The following is a 20,188-nucleotide window of genomic DNA, read 5'->3' on the forward strand; positions in this document are numbered from 1 at the left end:
GGAAGGTGGCAGCCCCCCAGTCTGTCCCACCAGCACTGGGGAGATATAGAAATTAGCTGTGACTAACAAGGACCATAGGGATCAGGCTCCAGGCTTCTGGAGTGACTTGGATCTCCTCTCCTCTGCCAGTATGACCACACTAAGTTCTGCAGCAGTGCTGCTGCTCTGTCTATTTTCTTTAGGTTTTAATTAAAATAATGAAAAGCTGAAACCTGTGCATTGCTGCATCTCTTGGCAGCACAGCTCCTCTGAAATGATGGTGGTCTTTGGATACACACCCACAGTGCTGGAATGGAGACAAAGAGCCGTATTTAGTGGAAAACCGTCTTGGAGTTAAATTCAGATTTGGAATTCACGTGCATGGAAAGCCAGCGGTAGTAGCATTGTTTCATTTGTGACTGTAAATCACTTCACTGTTCAGGGCTGGGAATCCCTCTCTTCTGTCAGCTGTTGGCCGGAGTTTTAAAGGTTCAGATCCCACTGATGAAATCTGCTCTGGATCCAGGGGTTTTGTGGAAAAAGAGATGGTAAAGCATCATGAGAAAGGCTGATCATGAGGGAGTGCTGTTGGGTTAGCTCGGAGGGGATCAAGAGGTCCTGTATGCAGTACTCGCACACTTTGGGATGCCTGACTGTGAGCTGAGGCTCTTCCATCATGTTTACAGCTGGATTTTGCTTGGATGGGACAATACCAGAGAAATTCCTAGCTGAAATGTACTTATTTTTGTAACAAAAAGTGTGTTTCTGTAACAGAGCTGGCACAGCTGAATGTGGATGATATGTGAGCCTATAGCTGGGATACTCCAAGGGCCATTGGTCCTGCTTCAGCAGAAATGTCTTCTCAGGCCAACTGACACATCCTGACAGAACTTCCCCAAGGGGATGGGGTCTCACATGCCCCCTGCCAACTTCCCACAGCTGGGAGATACTGCTGCTGATGGCAGCGGAGTTTTACCAAGCAGTAGAAATCACAAGGAGCTGAGATTTTGGCCTGTGCATGTTCCCAGCTTCTGGGAGCAGCCCAGCTCCAGCTCCCTCCATCTCCTCTCCCTTTGCAGGTCTCTCCTTCCAACAACCCAGTGGTCAATGCAACGTGCAGCAATGATGTTGAGTTTGACTGTGGTTCTGCTGGGGACGTGGACCTTGGGGAGTAAGTGCAGCTTCAGGGAAGGGGACCAAAAGGGAGATCCTGGATAGCTGATGCCCCTCAGGGGAGTTTCCTCTATCCCTTGGGGCATCATATCAGAGTAACCTGGTCCAGTGGAAGGTGTCCATGCCCATGTCAGGGCAAATGGAACTAGATGATGTTTGTGGTCCCTCCCAACTCAAACCATTCTGGTAATCTAAGTTTTTATGATGCAGTTTGTGAGGAGATAAGAAAAAATGGAGTAAAATGCAGGTTGGGAGACTCCCCTACTGCAGTTCAGATATATAAATAGGAGTGGCACCTCCTTGATAGTACTACAGTAAAAGCAAAAAAAATTAACATAAAAGCTAACTGATCCTGAAACACTAGCATAACTCCATTGTCAAGGTCTTTCCTTGACTCACACAGACATTGTGGGAATCAGAAATAAGGAGAGACTTCTGATCCAGTGAGAGAGGAGGAGAGGACGGTCTTTTGGGAGTAGACTTGTGGTGGCCACAAATTGATTTGGGGACATCAGGACCACAAGCATGAATTTCTAGTTTTAGATATTATCCCTCAAAAGAAGTGCAAAACTTGTCTAAAAAACTGCTTGTATGGAAAGTCTCAGAAAGAATATGGGAAAATATCATGATACAAATATGATTCTGTAGTGGAGTTGCTCATTTCACACTTCCTTTTTCACTGCTCACCAAGTGTGTCCGATCTCTTCCAGGAGCCCAGGAGAACATCACCTGGGAGGTCCAGCGCTATGACGGCTGGTACAACAACCTTCTGCACCACAGCCGTGGCTCTGTGGGTGAGTGCCAGGCTTGGGGAGGGGACAGTGAGACGGGGTGAGGGGAGCTGGCACATTGGCATCTGGGTTGCTTTATGGCTGAGAAAAGAAACCCTTTCTGACTTCAGCCTGAACCAGGCAGGTGAGCAGGCAATGCCACTTCCCATGGCCCTGAGGTCCCTTGATGCACCTGAGAGCCCTGTTACAGCAGCCTGGAGGGGACAGACAGCGCAGTTTGTCTCAAATGTCCTGTCATTGCCACTTTTAGCTGCTACCCAAGCACTATCTGCAGGTTGGATCAGTCCCAGGGAAAAGCTGTGCCTTTGTGAGGCTGCTCAAAATGTCCAAGACAGGGAGGATCCAACTCTTCCCAGCAGGTGTTTCAGTGATAGTCAGGGAGCCCAGAGTTGCAGAAAGCCATCTTTAGCCAAAATGGGCATGGAGTTCAAGCAGGATTCAACAGAAGGGTAGAGGCAGAAGAGTTCATGGTCCGGCATCCTGGACCTACTAATTTTCTGCCCTGCACAGGGCAGATACCATCTATTGGTCTGTACTGGCTGAGGCATTAGAGATTTCCCTCTGGCAGTGGTGAACTGCTTCCTCATGCCTACAACCAGCCCAGGGGCTCAACTCTAGGAAATGTCCCTGAGCCAGTGACCAGGGCAGATCAAGCAGGATCTTATCTAAAATATTCAAGATTCTGAATTATCTTTACTGCAGCCCAGATTAGTTACTGATCTGGTGATACGGTAACACAATTGCACAGCTTCCTTTGAGTCCAAATGGCTTTATAACATGTTATAAACCAGTCCTTTGGTTACACCAAAGCCTGACAGAGAAAACTGGCAGGTCTCTGGCAGATTTCCCTCTTCCAGAGCGGACAGATCAGACTTTAACTTTTCGAAACCAACCTATGGGAACTAAGCCCCAAACTAAGGCAGGAATTCAGGATTTCCCCAGTTCTGGGGAACTCCAGCAAATGAAACCCACCACACTGGTGAGGAGCCTTTCAAAATTAACTCATTCTTCATTGAGAAACAACCTCTTGCCTCTGGGCTTTTCAATTTTGGGACTGGCAGTGGGTGCAAAGTTTCAACTTCTCATCTGTCTTGCTGCTTCTCTGGCTGTTCCCTCTCCTATTCCTTATGGTGCTGGCAAACCTCACACTTGTGTAGGGTTGCATAATCAACATGCGGCAGCTCAACGTCACTCCAGTTGCCCACTGGAGCACCACCCCAGACCTCCAGGAGGCAACAGGCATGCACATGGACAAGAGAAGGACAGCTGGAAGAGAGGGAGATGGAGATCTCCCTGGTTTTAAGAGTACTGACCCCAGTGCTGCAAGAAGTTTTGGGTAGGGGCACCAAAGCTTGTATGTTCTTGGCCACTAGGACTATCTGTGCCAACCTCTTGCTCTCTCCTGGGATTCTGGCAGGTGTCCTCTTGCTGTGCCTCCTGTTGGGTACCACCTGGGCCCATTCCATGTTGTTTTGGTGCTGCAGGTGCTCAGCTGCGGCGTCTCCTGCCGGCCAACTTTGCCGACGGCGTCTACCAGGCCCTGCAGGAGCCCCACGTGCCCAACGCTCGCCAGCTCAGCACCGCAGTGGCACGAGGCCCCTCCGGGCTGCCCTCACGCAGGAACACGACCGTGCTGGCTGTCTTCTTTGGTAAGACCTGGGGCCTGGCACCGCCTGGAAAAATGCTGGTTTGCGTGGAAAAATGTTGATTTCTCACACACCCAAGGTCACAGGCTGGAGCGCTCCTCACACACCCCTCCATAGCAGGCCTACACCAGGAGCACAAAGCCTTGGGTGCTGCCACATCCCAAAGTAGTGTCCAGCCAGGAGACAGTGGCTTTTTGATGGCCTCTGGCAGTTGACCCAAGTACTGATGTTTATTGTTTGAGAACTTCCTCTTTTGTTTTAGTGGTGGAGTTGCCCCACTGCCTGTTGGATGTGATAAGGCTGTGCTGGGAGTGATTGCTGGCCTGAACTGCAAGTCAGAGCAGTGGGGTCTTGGGTCTCCAAGCCCAGGGACGCCTGTCTCTGGAAAATCGCAGCATCCCAGAATGATTTGAGTTGGAAGAGACCTTAAAGGTCATCTTGTTCCACTAAACCAGGTTGCTCCAAGCCCTGTCCAACCTGGCCTTGAACACTCTTGCTGCACGTGGTGGTCCCCTCAGCCCACCTACAGCTCAGCTGCCCACCCTCATGTCCTGCTCCAGCTGCTGGTGGCAGCTGTCCTAGCTGCTGACCATGCTTGTGTCTCTGTCAGGTTTCCATGTGCTCTTGGACATCCTGGAGACGGAGAAACCCGGCTGCCCTGCTGAGTTTCTCAACATCTACATCCCCCCCGGAGACCCAGTGTTTGACCCTGCTGGCACTGGAGATGTGGTCCTGCCCTTCCAGCGCATCCGCTGGGCTGTGGAGACAGGGCAGAGCCCCAACAGCCCCCGGGAACAGGTAAGTGTGGTTTTCTTTGCCCTTCGCCCAACATCAGGGGCTGCATCAGCCAAGGGAGTTTGCAAAACTCAAATGAGAGCACCACTATTTCCTTAAAAATATACACCTGTCAAGTGTTTGAACCAATGAAATGAACCCAAAGTCACAAAGTCCAAGATTCACACTGAGCGACACCAGTGGTTGCCTGAGGTCAAAGCTTTTCTTGGGAAAGGAAAACATGATTAGGTCAGTTAATCATGCAAGATTGTTTTAAGCATGAACTCTTATCTTTGATTACATATCACAAAGCTGAGCCGGCACTGTATATAAAGCTGTAAAGCTTCCCTGATTTTCAGTAATTTTGGAAAAAAATCCAGGTTTCCCCCCAGTTTCTCTGAATTTTGCTGTGCTGTTTGTGTTCCTAAGATTTCTTTCATGCTGGAAAGCTTCCCAGCCAAAATCACTGGAGCGAAATACCCTCCTGAACCTTTCACGTGGCAAACCATGATGAGACCAGTTTAGCAAGTCATGTTTTTAGCAGCATTTAAAACCCTAGAAAAATGAAAACTCCAGCGTATTTTCAGAATAAAAAGGATGTTTTAATGCAAACATTTGGCAGAGGAGATACTCAACATGCTGCCAGGACAGCGGGACTCCCTGCTGTGAGGATAGAGGAGACAGCTCTTTTGTTCCCAGTTTCCCCAGAGATGGGTTTAGTCCCCTTCCAGCACACATAGGGATTCACAGATGTCTGCTTCTGGTATAGCAAAAATAACTGCGGGAAAACCCCCAAAATGTACTTATGAAAAGTCCAGACGTTGTCTTTTCCGGTACCTTGCACTAATTCCTGACGTTTGCACAGAGATTGTCGTGTTTGCATCCTGAGAGCTCAGGGGATGGGGCGGCTGCTTTGCAAGAACAAAAGAGCCAGGCTGGGGCTTTTCACACCTCTTTTTTGCACCTTTCTGCCGAAACCCCGGCGCCTGTTAACGCCTGTTCCCTGTGCCTGCCCTAGACCAACGGGGTGACGGGCTGGCTGGACGGCAGCTCCATCTACGGCCCCTCGCATTCCTGGAGCGACGCCCTGAGGAGCTTCTCCGGGGGACAGTTGGCGTCGGGGCCTGTCAGACGCCTCCCGAGGCAGACAGACGGGAGGGTCCCCATGTGGAAGGCGATCGATCCATCCACGGGACAGGGTGGTCTCGAAGGCATCTACGGTAATGGTGGCATTCCCAATGTTTTTTCACCTGCTTTGTCCATTCCTGACTGTGAGCAGGGAGAGCGGGAGGTCCCTGGAGCTGAGCCTGGAGTGAAAGGGTGGGGGGTACAGCGGGGCAGGACATGTGGGTCAGGAGGGCTGTGGGAGAGCAGGCAGCTTCCCAGCCCAAGGGGGAGGAAGGTGTGTGCCCCAGTGAAGACATCCCAGCAGGGACACCCCTTGAACTCCAGATGCCACATGCCCAGGGGGCAACAGGTCAGAAACCAGCAGGTGCTGGTCACTCTGATCCCAGGAGATCTTCTCTGGGGAAAGGGGCTGCCACTGATACAAACCTGCTCAGCTTGCTTTGAGTTCCTCACCTGCCCAACCTTTGACCCATGCTGAGATGCCAGTCCTGCTACTCACTCACTCAGGCTCCTGGTCTCCCTGGGGAGGGAGGAAGGGTGAGGAGATGAGGGGACACTGGGCTGCAGCCACAGAGCTGGGAGTGCTTCTTCAGCCATGGGCAAAGCTAGACCCAGTGGTGACATCCCCCATTGAAGGTCCTGGTGGCTCTTGCAGACCTGGGAAGCGCCTGGGGGAATGAGAACCCCTTCCTGCAGGCTGAGAGCATCGCCTGGTTTCGGTACCACAACCACCTGGCCACAGCGCTGGCCCAGCAGCACCCTGCCTGGTCTGATGAGGATCTCTTCCAGCACACTCGCAAGAGGGTCATTGCCACTTTCCAGGTGAGGGATGGGACCCCTGAGCTCTGCTGGGACCCCCAACATCCTCCCTGGTGTTGGCCCTGACCCATCCCCTCTGTTCCCTAGAGCATCGTTCTGTATGAGTGGCTGCCGACCCTGCTGGGGTCAGACATCCCAGAGTACAAAGGTGAGGGGTACGACAGGCAATAGAGTGTGGGAAGGAGGGGTGGGGGGACCGGGGAGGTGGGGGATGAGGTGGGAGAGGGAGCTTGGCCCCTTTTTCCTCCAGCCTGGCTGCTGCCTCCCAGGTTACCAGCAGCACCTGGACCCCAGCCTCTCGCCAGAGTTCGTGGCAGCTGCTGTGCAATTCCTGGCCACCATGGTGCCACCGGGCATTTATAAGAGGTAGGAGCAGCCTGGCAGGGCTGTGGGAATGCAGTACCCCTGCCAGGGAAGGGGACGCCCAAGCTGGGGTGGTAGCTGGCAATGGTGCCTGTCCCTTCCCTATGTCCTGCTCTTGGCTTGGACAGGCAAGCCCTGTCAGCCCTGGGCAGCTGTGGCTAGGGCTGTAGGTCCAGCCCTTCTCTGCTCTTCCAGAGACACCGAGTGCCGGTTTCAGAACGTGTCTGGCCCCAGTGGCTCATTCCCAGCAGTGCGGCTCTGCAACAGCTACTGGAGCAGAGAGGTACAGGGAAGGGAGTGCAAGATTCCTGAGGATGTGGGAGGCTGGCTGGGAAGGGACTCTATTTTATGGAGGATGCCACAAAGGAAATTAGGTGCAGAGCATGACAATCAGCCCAGGGTGTGAGATCCTCCCCATCCAGCATCCCAGATGCCTCCTTCAGCTGCATCAGGCTCAGACTACAAGGTTGAGCTGACATAGAGGAAACGAGCCTGGAAGAAGTCCCTGATCCCCCTACATCCAGAATCTGCACCCCTGTGGGGTGTGTGGGGCTACCTCCCATCCTTGGTCATTTAAGGAATCACCTGCTCTTCCTATCTCCCCTCAGAAGCCAGGGCTGCAGCAGGCAGAGGATGTGGACAACCGCCTGCTGGGGATGAGCTCACAGATTGCAGAGAGGGAGGACAACATTGTCGTGGAAGATCTCCAAGGTCTGTACTGCAGCTGCTCATCAGTGGGGGACCCTCACTCCTGGGGCTGTGCAGGGAGTGAGGTGTGGAGGCAAGCCCCATTGTCATCACCAGCAGCACCCAACCAAACAATGCTTCAGCTTCAGCCTTGTTAATGGAGGTGCAGAGAAGCCACAGGATGTGTTAAGCATGTCCGTGGGACCATTTTGGCAAGGGCATGGAGATGATATCTGCGTTCAGCACAGCCCAAGGCAGAGGCACAAGGCCAGCCCAGCAGCTATAGCTCCTCTGGTTCGGCCTTGCCATCACCATGGCTTCAAATCCACACACAGATTACTGGTATGGGCCCCTGAAGTACTCCCGCACTGACTATGTGGCCAGCTGGATCCAGCGCGGGCGAGACCTTGGCCTGCCAACCTATAACCAAGCCCGGGAGCAATTTGGGTTGAAACCTCTCCAGAACTGGTCAAACCTTGCACCACACCTGGAGCCACAGGTAACAGGGAAGTGGCCTGGGCACCGAATGTATGTGGGTCAGAGAATGCTGGGACATTCCAGGCAGGAACTGAATTCTGCAGCATCATAGGAAGAGGAAGTGCATGCTCTGCCCTATCTGACTTCCATGCCTGCAGAGTTGTTGCATTGGGATAACTGTGTAATTACATGGCATGAATAAATCATCCTGCCCTGGTGCTAAGGTCCTGTGCCACTGGGCACTATGCTCCTCCCAGAGCTGAGATGCCCTGGGAGTGATGCTTAGTTACTCAAGTCCATGCCATGAGCTCCAGGCTGTGTGGGGCTCAGCACCTTCCTAGCCCACAGATGTGTGATGCCTGGGAAATGCACATTCCTTGGTTCTCCTGAGGCTTGCCAAGACTTTCTGGTGCCCTGGCAGAATTCCCGGTGCTCACCTATGTGCGGTGGGCGTGTCTCACCAGGTCCTGCAAAAGGTCGCTGCCCTATATGCCAATGACATGGCTGGGCTGGAGCTGCTCCCTGGAGGCATGTTGGAGGCCGATGGTTCCCTCTTCAGCACCATCATCCTGGAGCAGTTTGTGCGCCTGCGTGACAGCGACAGGTTTTGGTTTGAAAACACCAAGAATGGGTAAAGGCCTCTTCCCTATCTGGCAGCTGCCCACTGCTCTGCAAGCCCCAGTAGGAAACTGGAGCTGAGGGAAAAAGCATCCTCCAGCTTTCTCAGTTCCCTCCTGTTCCTGGTTAGTAACACCCAGGGCCACTCCTTGTCCCTATGTCCTTTTCCACAGGCTCTTCACAGAGGAGGAAATCAAGGAGATCCGTAACACCACCTTTCACGACGTCCTGGCTGCCGTCACCTACGCCAACTCCACAGACATCCAGACTCACGTGTTCACCTGGAGAAATGGTGAGTGCAGGAGCGAATGGCTCCAGCAAGGCAGTGAGGGAAGCAGAGCCATCCTGGTGACAGAGCTGGTGACTCAGTGACACCGGGAACACATTGGGGTTGTTTCCCGATGTGATCCTAAACCCGCAAAATGAGTACAAAATGCAAGGATTGCTTGTGAGCAAAACATTGATGCAGTGATGCAGATATGAAAGAGGACTGAAGTCCAGGCATGACCCCAAGGTGAAAAGGCATAGAATCATAGAATCAAGTGGGTTGGAAAAGACCTCTGAGATCATCAAGTCCAACCCTTGATCCAACACCACCATGGTTACTAGACCATGTCATGGTACTGTGTTTGGCAATATGCCTTTTCCTCTTGGAATCTTGCCACACCCCTCCCATTTACCATAAGCATTTCATCTCGGTCGCATTCCAGCCCTTGTAAGGTGGTTTTGTTTCCTTGGTATGCACTCCATGTAATTGCAGCAGGAGAGCTCCCTGGATTTGCAGTGTCTGGATGAGCAGAAGCTCTGAGCCCAAATTTTCCATAGTCCAGGGTGCTTCTTGCTCAGACCATCCCATTGGGGGAGTGATGGTGCTGAGCCCACAGAGCTCTTGAGTCCAGTTCTGCACTCGGTTTGCTGTGGCAGGCAAAGGTTCAACCCAAAACCAAAGGCTCTACCCAGTATCTGGAGTTTAACTCAAGCATCCCAATTTTGAAGTGCTCCCTGGGTGACTCAGCCATGAGCCCCATCCACACTTTAGGGCAAAGTTTCCTGGGGGTGATGGAGGTGAGATGGGTAAAAGGTTGGTGACACTCACAGGCTGTCTCCCCCTTGCAGGGGACCCGTGCCCCCAGCCCCAGCAGCTGACAGCTCAACACTTGGCCAACTGCACTCCCATGGTGGTGCTGGACTACTTTGCAGGCAGCGGTGCAGGCTTTGGGATCATCATCGTTGTCCTCTGCTGTCTGCCTTTGGGTTTGTCTCTCCATTTCCTTATCCTTATTCTCTTCCACCTCTCCACCAGAGAAAGGGGCTGAGTGCCCATGGACCAAGCACCTCCCAGCAGGAGCTGCTGAGTCCTGGTCGCTCCCGAGGTCCTTGAGCTGGCAGGGTCCTCGGGCACCAGGAGGGAGCCAAAAGTGGGAAGGAGCTTTGTGATATCTCACACCTCCTTCTCCTGTGTGTCCCCAGTGACTCTGTTTGTTGCCTGGATCGTCGCTGTTTTCCGCAAGAGAGATTTCAAGAAGCTGCAGAAGCAGCAGAGCACCAGAGTGCGCACAAAGGTGACCGGCGAGGCCACACACGGTGAGGTGGCACTGCCAACCCTGTGACAGTGTCTGGTGATGCTGCTGGAGTCAAGGCACACAATGAGGCAGGGCTGGGCCTGGGGCTTATATCCAGATGGGATGTAAGGAGGAACTGTTTCCCTAGGATGGTCAAGAAGGGGAGCAGGGAGCCCAGAGGGCTTGATAGCCCATCCTATCCAAGACCTGACCAGATAAATCCTTGAGCAGACTGACCTGTGGCTGGTCCTACTTTGGGCAGGAGGTTGGGCAAGGAACCCTTCCAACCCGAGTCCCCTCCAACCTGAGTCATCATATGACCCTCTAATTCCAACCCTCCCCAGATCACACCTTGCCTGAAGGAAACCCATGTAAAGCAATTGTACCAGTAGCTCCAGGACAGGGACTGTATCTCCTTGCTCTGGGTACTGGAAAAATCCTGCCTCCCTGCTCTGTAGTTTGTACTCCTCCTGTGGCTGTGTGCTTGAGCTGTGCAGCTGGGAGATCATCATTATTCCTTTAAGATGTGCCCGGTCGAGAAATCTCTCCCAAACTGCATCTGGGTGAAGGAGGTGCTAGCATGAGTAGGAGCCTGGGTGCCCCTTTCCAGCTGAGTCCTGTGCTCTCTCCCATCAGCCATGGAGTGGCACGGCCCCAAGACAGACAGCTGTCCTGTCTACATCCAGCTCCAAGCTGACAAAGTGCTCAAAGTGCTGGATGGGAGAGGGTCTGTGATGCGGAGCATCAACCTGAAAGCCTACCAAAGGGTGGAGGTGATCCTCTCCAACAACAAAGGGAACAAAGCTCTGCTCCTGAAGAGCCCCAAGGAGTACGACCTGGTGAGTACCATGGTGCCTGGGGTATGACACCTTTCTCTGGACCCTCCACAGTCCTCTGCACCACTCGGTCAGGGCACTGGAAAGAGTGTAGGTCCTTAAAGGATAGTTGTGGCCTCCTGAAAACCACCAGGTCCAGCTCATACCATGAGCTGAGCCTCTGATGATCACAGCCAGTCGGTGGGGTCCTTTGCAGGTGCTGCTCTTCTGCGAGGAAGCCGAGAGGAGCAGCTTTGTTGGAAAGCTACAAAACTACTTGAATGAGAATGGCCTGTACCTGCATCTGTCTGAGACAAAAGAGCAGAACCTTATGAAATGGGCAGTCACTCAGGAGCAGAGAAAACAAATTCTGGAGACTTTCTTCAGGCACCTGTTTGCTCAGGTGTGTAGAGGTGTGGCAGGCTCTGGTGCCTGGAAGAAGGTATTTCTGTACTGATTAAACAATGAATGCTGGTGCTGTTGCTCTCCATAAGAGCTGGTAAGCCAGATACAAGGAAGCTGCTAACACTTCCAGGACCGAGGGACACAAAGGGAGATCTGCTGCAGTGATGTAAGCATCTAAAGTTGCAAAGAGGCTTTTGGATGATGTAACTGACGTCTCCAGAGTGGTCAGTGGTATGCAGTGTGAAAGTCACATTGTGTAGGAGAGATACGGGACTTTCCCCATGGTATTTGTCATGAGTTTTGTGCCAGGAGAGCCACCAGTCTTTGTGCAATAGGTCAGGAAGGAAACAAGAACCAGTATTCACAGGATTTCTTCTGTGGGACACAACCTGCAGGTGCTGGAAATCGACAGGTTCGATGCAGGAGAGCTCAGCTTCAAATCTTCACAGAAGGCAAGGGAGTCTCTGACGTGTGAGCTGAGCAGGGCTGAGTTCGCCGAGGCCCTAGGGCTAAAGGCCCACTCCATGTTTGTGGAGTCCATGTTCTCCCTGGCTGACAAAGATGGCAACGGCTACATCTCCTTCCGGGAGTTCCTGGATATCTTGGTGGTCTTCATGAAAGGTGGGAGCTGGGGCTGGTTGGTGACTCCATCTATTATCCTTAGTCTCGTCTCTAAGCTCTGACAGAAGGAAGGACAAGGTCCATCCAGCAGGTCAGTCTGTAGACACTGCTACAGATTAAAATTCCCTTCACTTAGGACAAGCTCAACTTGAGTTATGAGGCAGTGACCATGTAATTGTGTTTTCTGGAAGACTGTTAATGAGGGGAGCTACTTTCCACCACCACAGACACATTTGCCCTGTCTCCTGAAGGGACCATACATCCTGTCCTTGAGAGATCATAGCAACTATATTTGACACCTGAATCTCCCTAAATGACCACCGGAAAGCTGGATTCATAGATGGAGGCATTAAATGTCAGAGTCAATCAAAACATCTTTCAGAAAATCATTGCTGTGTAAAAGCACATTTTGACTTTGCAAAATAATGCCCAAGAATATATATCTACCCAATGTTTCACCTTGCACTTGAGAAAGTCGGTGGAAGGGTGAGGCTTCACTGCTGCAGGTCCACGTGCTCAAAGACAGTGTTTGAAAGCATCTTTGTTAATGAAAATGTGATCTTTTTCTTACTTCACCTCTCCCTCTCCCCACTAGGGTCCCCAGAGGAGAAGTCCCATTTGATGTTCAGGATGTATGACATCGATGAGAATGGGTTCCTCTCCAAGGAGGAGTTTCTGAGGATGGTCAGGTACTTCTCCTCTCTCAATATGTTTTCACAACATCTATAGACACACATGTCTTCAAAAGTAGGTCCCAGTTTCTGTGATTCAGTCCCTAAGAAGCTCATGGGCTCAACATTCACAACCACTCCCATAAAACTTGTCAGGGGCTCTGCCATTTTATTTGAACTGATTAACTGATGTTCCCGTCTCCCCTCCTTGCTCCAGGTCCTTCATCGAGATCTCCAACAATTGCCTGTCAAGAGAACAGGCAGAGCAGGTGACTGAGTCCATGTTTCGGGCCTCAGGGTTTCAGGACAGGGATGAGCTGACGTGGGAGAATTTCCACTACATGCTGAGGGACCACAACAGCGAGCTTCGTCTCACCCACCTCTGTGTGAAAGGTCAGTGGGCACGAGCACTGGCTCACCCCAGGCCCTGCAGGGCGGGAGGAAATGGGCAGCACCCATTGGAACTCCCAAATCCTGTCCCATCAATCCCTCCAACCCAACTGCAGTAATGGGGCACCAGCTGTTGCTTCATGTGCAACAGGTCTGGGTCAGCTCAGAGCTTCTCTCTGCCCATGGGAGAATCCTAATCCTTGTCTTGTATGCTCTGAATGGCTGCTTGTCCTTTTGCTCCTCAAAGGTGTCCCTGAGGTGTTCAAGCAAAACCTGCACAACTGTGTCTCCTTCATAAAGAAAGAGCCAAAAGGGTAAGCCCCCCTCCTTGTTCTTGTTTCTGCTATTCCTTCTCTTTCTGCCCCAGTGCATATCCCCAGTCCTTCCAACAAATGCTCCCACCAGGTGTTGGCACTTCCAGTGCTGGGGAAGGGGGATGATCCTGGTGGGAGGTGCACACCAGGCACCAGGGTGGGGCTGCTGCCCTCCTCCCTGGGCACAGCCAAAGGGGAGGAACTGCCCCCTGCAGAGCCCCTATTGCATCCCCTACATGGGGGTGGGAGTCCTGCCTTGCTTTTCAGAGGGAAGGGTTATGTTGAAGCAAATCCAGCCCACGTGCAATTAAAGTTAACAAACAGATTTGTGGGAAAGAGCTGGACACCTTCCCAACTGAGCCTGAGATGGGAAGCAGGGAAAAGGGGATAATTTTGCCAAGCCTTTCCTGCAAATAGGGCTTTGGGCCTGACATAGCTCTATTTCCAACAGAACCATCTCAGAGGAGGAGAGAGACCCAAATCTGGACACTGTGAGTCACTACGTGGAACGAGAAGGGCAAGAGCTGAGGAAGAGACCAGGTAGAAAGTGAGTACAGCCTCTCCTCTATGGTTGTGCTTCTGGGGTTTAGGTTCAGCCTGTTTGCTGTTTCTCATATGCCCTAGTCAGACTGGGCAGCCCTCCAGTCAAATGGCACTCCTGCAAGGAGGCTCCCACTGGCCAAGGAGCTACAGGAACAGCCCCAACTTGGCAGGGACAGTGTCATAGCTGGGTCTGGGTGATGTGCCTCTAAAAAAAAAAAAAAAAATGAAGTGGCCAACTCCAGAGCCTGGGATAGTGGTTTTTAGAGAAGGGTCTTGTCTGACAGTTCCTGCCTGTGCTCCTCCATCCCTTGGGATGCTGCTGGGTCACCTGGGCTCTCTGCAAGATCTGCAGGAGAGACTCTGGTCCTTGCTGCTGTGGCAGCAGCAGGTATTTCTGCAAGGAATCAGTTCAGTTGTTTTTACTGTTGGCAACAATATCTTGGTTTGCCATAATTGCTCCAATTAAGGAAATTGGTCCCATGCAGAATCATTTGGACAGTTGATTATTACTATGAAAATTATCTCTGGCAGTTCTTATCTATGGTTTTATTTATGAGTCACTGTTTACACATTTGTTATCAGGTTTTACAACCGTTAAGGCTTGCAAGGCTGGCCTGAGATCACCCTCTGACTTGCGCTCCGCAGGTCACCCCATCACTGATGTGCAGAGGTGGCCACAGCACTTTGGGAGGCAGCCCCAAATCTGGGCAGCGTGGCCCTGAGCTGGGGAAACCTCGCAGTGACACCAGCCCTCCTGTCTTTGCCAGGGGGAACCAGTACCAGCTGCGCCTGTACACTGAGGCGCAGCGGAAGAGGTACGAGCGGAGCCGAGTTCAGCAGAAGATCCAGGAGTTCAAGCGCTTCGTTGAGAATTACCGGCGCCACATCGTCTGCGTCATCCTCTTCTCCGCCATCACCGCCGGCGTGTTCGTGGAGAGAGCCTACTGTGAGTGCCCACCCAGCCCCACTGCCCCCCACGTGGACTTGGTGCCTCTAAGCTGCTGGTTGTGCTGGGTGTGGTGGGGCGTTGCATGGCACAGCTCTGGGCAACAGTGTCACTCCTCCCCTGGAATAACCAAAGGGTCACTGAGGTTGGAAGGAACCTCTGGAACGGTCTGGTCCAATGCCCTGCTCAGGGCAAGGCCATTTCCAAAGCTGAATCAGGCTGCTGAAGGCCTTATCTAAAGAAGGTGCAAAGAGCTCCAAGGTTGGTGATCTCACCACCTCGCTGGGCCTGCGGTAGTTTTTGACCATCCTCCCTGTGAAGAGTTTTTATTTTACATCAGACCTGAGCTTTTTCCTGTGAAATTCGTGCTGTTGCCTCACATCCTTCCACTGTGCATCTCTCAGAACAACTTTGGCTCTCCCACCTCTGTACACCCATGAAGTGGTTGCAGACAGCCTCCAGGTCTTCCCTGACCCATCTCCTCCAACCTGAACAAACCCATTTCCCTCAGCCTTTCCCCTACGTGACATCCTCCAGCCCTCACCCGTCCTAGTGGCCTAAACTGGACTCTCTTTCAGTTTGTGGAGACCTCTTATATTGGATTCCCCAACTGAGGCCACAGTTCCCAAGGTGCAGTATCCCAGTGCCCACCAGAGGAGGACAATCCCCTCCCTGGATCTCCAAGGATACCCTTTCACCCAGCAGTTCTGGGGGATCATGCCCCTTTTCCCACACAAACCTATCCCTGGGAACCTCTTTTTGGTGAAGCCACAAAGGTGGTCACCCCCTTGTTGCAAGAAAGGTCATGGCTGGGGACACTGACTCCCTCTGCTCTCTCTCCCCAGACTATGCCTTTGCATCCCCCAGCACCGGAATCGCACAGACCACCTTTGTGGGGATCATCATCTCCCGGGGAGCAGCTGCCTCCATCTCCTTCCTGTACTCCTACATCCTGCTTACCATGTGCCGCAACCTCATCACCGTCCTGCGGGAGACCTTCCTCAACCACTACATCCCCTTCGATGCCGCCGTCGATTTCCACCGCTGGATTGCCATGGCAGCCCTGATTTTCTCAGGTGGGTGGGCTGCTGGGGGATGTGCCACCCACAAACCACAGCTAAAGCAAAAGGGCCAGCCCATCACACCATGGCAGGACCAGGCAGAAGCTTGAAGACCCTGTGGAGACATAGATGGGCTGCACTAGAGACGAGGAGGAATCTCCGTGTCCCTGGGGACATCAACAGGGTCTGACACATCTCCATCCACATCAAATGATGCTTCTTTCTCCCTATTTTTGTCTCTCACAGTGCTCCACACTGCAGGTCATGTAGTGAATGTCTATATCTTCTCAGTCACACCTCTCAGCGTGCTGTCCTGCCTCTTCTCCAATGTCTTCACAGATGATGGGTAGGTGGGATTTAGAGCAGAGTCCAGACAGAGTGTCCTGGGCAGGATAGGAATGAAAATGGAAACCAAGAGTTCATTCTGGTCACTCCATGGTGCAATCTCTTGTCCCTCTCCAGGTCACAGCTCCCACAGAAGTATTACTGGTGGTTCTTCCAGACTGTTCCAGGTGAGAACACCTAGCAGATAGACCTGCACACCTTTGTGTGGATGGGCAGCTCTCTGCCCAGCCCAGGGAGAGCCCCTATGGGACTGCTTTGTTCCCCCTAGGACCTTCCAACCTTTCCTCTCACAGGTATGACAGGAGTGTTGCTGCTTGTGGTCCTTGCTGTGATGTATGTGTTCGCCACCTACCACTTCCGACGCGTCAGCTTCCAGGGCTTCTGGATCACCCACCACCTCTATGTGCTGCTCTATGTCCTGGTAAAGGATTTGGGCTGGGAGGGAGGGGTGGTGCCGATGCACTGCAAGCCTGTGGCTTCAGTCAATACAGCTGATGAGATGGTTGCAAGGGAGCTGGTGGCCCCACTCCTGCCTCCCTGCTGCTGCTGAGCTGCCACCAGATTAGCCCTGGGGCAATGGCTTGCCCTGTTAATGGATTCTGCTCCCTGCCCAGGTCATCATCCATGGCAGCTATGCGCTGATCCAGCAGCCCCGTTTCTACATCTACTTCATCGTCCCGGCTCTCATCTACAGTGCGGACAAGCTGCTCAGCCTGAGCAGGAAGAAGGTGGAGATCAGCGTGGTGAAAGCCGAGCTCCTGCCCTCAGGTACCACGACATCCCTGGCCACAGGGCACCAGCCCAGCCCAGGCTCTTTGCAAGAGCATCAGGGGTTGCAGTGATGCAGGAGCCTCCACCTCTCAACATCTCCACCTTACCAGAGCCACCATCCCCATCTCCCCATAGGTGTCACCCACCTCCAGTTCCAGCGGCCACAGGACTTTGACTACAAGTCTGGGCAGTGGGTGCGCATCGCCTGCGTGGCCCTGGGCACCACGGAGTACCACCCCTTCACCCTCACCTCGGCGCCACACGAGGACACGCTGAGCCTGCACATCCGTGCCGTGGGGCCCTGGACCACCCGCCTGCGGGAGCTCTACTCCCCAGAGAGCCTGGCCCTCATCGGCAAGCTGCCCAAGGTGAGCCCTGCACAGGATGTCACGCACAGGGACATCTGAGCCCAAGAGCATCTCAGCAAGGGGTTGTGCCAAGCCTGAGGTGCTTCTCCAGCCCTGAGGGCAATCAAGACCTGGGCAAGCAGAGATGGGAGATGTTCTGCTAATGGCTGACTCCCTTCCAGCTCTACCTGGACGGGCCCTTCGGGGAGGGCCACCAGGAGTGGAACAAATTTGAGGTGTCAGTGCTGGTGGGAGGAGGCATTGGGGTGACACCCTTCGCATCCATCCTCAAGGACCTGGTCTTCAAGTCATCCATAAACTCCAAGCTGCTGTGTAAGAAGGTAAGAGGAAGCATCTGAAAGACAAGCCCTCCCAAGATGCCTCCTGCTGCTTCTGGCCTCTTTGGGGGTAAAATCCTCCAGGGAGCCCATGGACTTGCATAAGGGTGCTGGCCCCACTCTGAGCCTCATCCTCATGTGCCACAGATCTACTTCATCTGGGTGACACGCACGCAGCGGCAGTTTGAGTGGCTGACAGACATCATCCGGGAGGTGGAAGAGTCAGACAGGAACAACTTGGTCTCTGTGCACATCTACATCACGCAGCTGGCCGAGAAGTTCGATCTGCGCACCACCATGCTGGTGAGCCTTGCCCCCCACCAGAGAGGCTGCTGTGCCGTGCCAGGCCACGCCAGGCCGTGCAGGGCCATCTGACGTGCACCGATCTCTCTTCCAGTACATCTGCGAGCGGCACTTCCAGAAGGTGCTGAACAAGAGCCTGTTCACGGGGCTGCGCTCCATCACCCACTTTGGGCGCCCTCCCTTCGTACCCTTCTTCAACTCGCTGCAGGAGGTGCACCCTGAGGTCAGTGCCTGGCTGGGGATGGGGCGCAGGAGAAGGTGCACCCACTGGCCAGTGGAAGACTGGTCCCAGCTTGTCCCCAAGGTCCTGGAGAGCTTGGTGGCATCTGCACCAAGGACAGGGCAGAAGGGACATGGATCCTGCTTTCCCTCTGGAGCCAGGTTGAGCTGCAAGAGTCAGCAGTTTCCCATGCTAGCCAAACACCCCCTGCTATTGCAGGACCCTGGGTGCAACCAGGTCTTGGGGCTCCCATCCTTCCTTCACTGCCCTCACAGCCTCCATAGCCACCACAGATTTAACAGCCCTCACAGAAATGACAGTCTCCCCAAAAGCCTCCAGAGGCTGGGACAGAGAGCACGGCCATGGTCCATGCCCAAAGCTGTCAGAGGGCAAGGGGCCAAGGGGGGCTGGACTGCAGGGAGAGCTGGTGTTCCTGGGTCTGATCCCTTTGGCTTTCCCCTTCCCAGGTGCAGAAGATTGGGGTGTTCAGCTGTGGCCCACCCGGGATGACAAAGAGTGTGGAACAGGCTTGTCGGCAGATGAACAAGAAGGACCAGACCTACTTTGCACATCACTATGAGAATTTCTGACCCTAACCCATGCTTTTTCACCCTGGGCTGCAGTCTGGTCCATCCCAGCACCTGGGCAGCAATGCAGTGGGTGGCCATGGTCCTGGGCTCCCACTCACCATCACACCCCAGAGAAAGCCATCCATGGCCAAGAGCAGGGACACTGAGACCTGCAGAGCTGAGACTGGTGTGCCAGTAAAGCATTGCCATCCCATCATCACCCCACACAGCCCCAGTGTGAACCCCTGAGCCCAGGGCATACTAATACCATCCACACACTGCTGCAGCCCCATGCCCAGGGTTGGGCTGGCATGTCCCAGTCAAAAAACCACAGTGTTTGAGTTAAGCCCAGTTCTGCTACATTAATCCCACAACACAGAGCTTGTGCTCTGCTGTGGGACTCAGGGAATGTCTCTGCCCAGCTTTGGGGAACAGCTTGGTGCCTGCACAACCTGAATCCAAAGCACTTTGCCCCAAGACCAATGTGGAGCACACATGGGGTGAGGAGCCAAAGAGCTTCCCACCATCTCTCTCCTTGAAACAGGCTCAGCTTTACTAATACACTTGTGGGTGCCTGCTTGTTAACTCTCTGAGCCTTTTCTGGGTTTGCAAAGGGCCTTAGTTGTGTTTGCGTTGGCTTCTTTCAGCAGCGTCCCTTCTTTCAGATCACTTGTGCTTTTTTAAGTAATGCCTGGCTTTGCGTTGCTGTCTCTCTTGCAGGCTGTGGTTGAGCTTAAATAAAGCTGTTCAAAGTACTAAAACACTTTCTTGCCTCTTGCAGTTGGTTCTTGGTCCCCTGGAGGTTTGCCATACTCATGGTATAGTGCTGGCCTTGCTCCTGGCACAGAGTATTAACTCCAGCTCACTGGGAAATGGGTTAAACTGGAGTGAGTGTCCCCTGCACTGGTGATGTACATGGGGTCAGAGGTGGGGAATACAGACACAGCCCCCCAGACTCTGCCCCCCCAGACCCATCACACCCCACAATACCCCTGCAGTGGCCATGACCCCAGCAAGACCAGGCATGGGAGCCAATTAGCCAAGGACTCCAAACAGGCTGAGCCGTGGGAATAGCTCCAGCCCTCCGGATGTTAAACAGTCTCCCAAGAGCACAGGGAGCAAGCTTCCATTTCCCAGTAATAACAGAGTGTTGTGATGGCCATTTGTCCCCCAGGCTGACTATGGGGCTCCCTCCAGCATGGGAGTCAGGATGGTCAGTGGTCCCCCAGCCATGCCAGTGGGGATCCCCCTAGCACTGGAATGTGCTGAGCACATACTTTGGCCACTTCTCCTTCTGGCTACAGAAAGTTCCCCTGAATTATGTATCATCCCTGTAAAACTCAGCATGGAGTTGGGGGCTTCCACTTCTGCCAGGATTAATTTGGTCATCTCTGGAATAAACATAAGCTTTGATTTGCAAGTTGTTGGGTCATTTGAGGTCTCGCAGTCTTGCCAACACCGAGCTAAACCTGCAGCCTGGCAAGGCCCAGGTCTGCACAGTCACCAAGGCCC

The 20,188-nt window shown here is 53.3% G+C and overlaps 1 protein-coding gene across 1 annotated transcript; it reads left to right on the forward strand.

Annotated features, from left to right (window-relative positions):
- The first annotated feature begins 1,086 nt into the window (after window positions 1-1,086).
- On the forward strand, window positions 1,087-19,425 carry LOC113998800 (dual oxidase 2). Its single transcript, XM_027741821.2, has 33 exons — window positions 1,087-1,150; window positions 1,863-1,946; window positions 3,428-3,592; window positions 4,200-4,387; window positions 5,382-5,583; window positions 6,147-6,313; window positions 6,398-6,458; window positions 6,580-6,676; window positions 6,869-6,956; window positions 7,282-7,384; window positions 7,696-7,859; window positions 8,302-8,468; window positions 8,629-8,747; window positions 9,572-9,709; window positions 9,926-10,039; window positions 10,654-10,856; window positions 11,050-11,235; window positions 11,633-11,858; window positions 12,454-12,547; window positions 12,747-12,922; window positions 13,167-13,233; window positions 13,685-13,780; window positions 14,544-14,722; window positions 15,568-15,798; window positions 16,030-16,129; window positions 16,246-16,295; window positions 16,422-16,549; window positions 16,743-16,896; window positions 17,035-17,267; window positions 17,429-17,587; window positions 17,732-17,887; window positions 17,982-18,110; window positions 18,575-19,425. Exons 1-33 carry the CDS (start codon window positions 1,087-1,089, stop codon window positions 18,695-18,697), a joined length of 4,611 nt encoding a protein of 1,536 aa, XP_027597622.2. The 3' UTR covers window positions 18,698-19,425.
- Window positions 19,426-20,188: the final 763 nt, after the last annotated feature.

This window comes from Pipra filicauda, unplaced genomic scaffold (genome assembly GCF_003945595.2).
Source record: "Pipra filicauda isolate LSUMZ 115617 unplaced genomic scaffold, ASM394559v2 scaffold7_size6619720_pilon, whole genome shotgun sequence".
Lineage (NCBI taxonomy): Eukaryota > Metazoa > Chordata > Aves > Passeriformes > Pipridae > Pipra > Pipra filicauda.

Bases quoted from the DNA above. Each gene is read 5' to 3' on its own strand.
- LOC113998800 (XM_027741821.2), top strand. From the start codon at position 1,087: ATGCAACGTGCAGCAATGATGTTGAGTTTGACTGTGGTTCTGCTGGGG. The intron at 10,040-10,653 runs GTGAGGTGGCAC...CTCTCCCATCAG, and splicing joins GACCGGCGAGGCCACACACG to CCATGGAGTGGCACGGCCCC. The intron at 17,268-17,428 runs GTGAGCCCTGCA...ACTCCCTTCCAG, and splicing joins TCATCGGCAAGCTGCCCAAG to CTCTACCTGGACGGGCCCTT.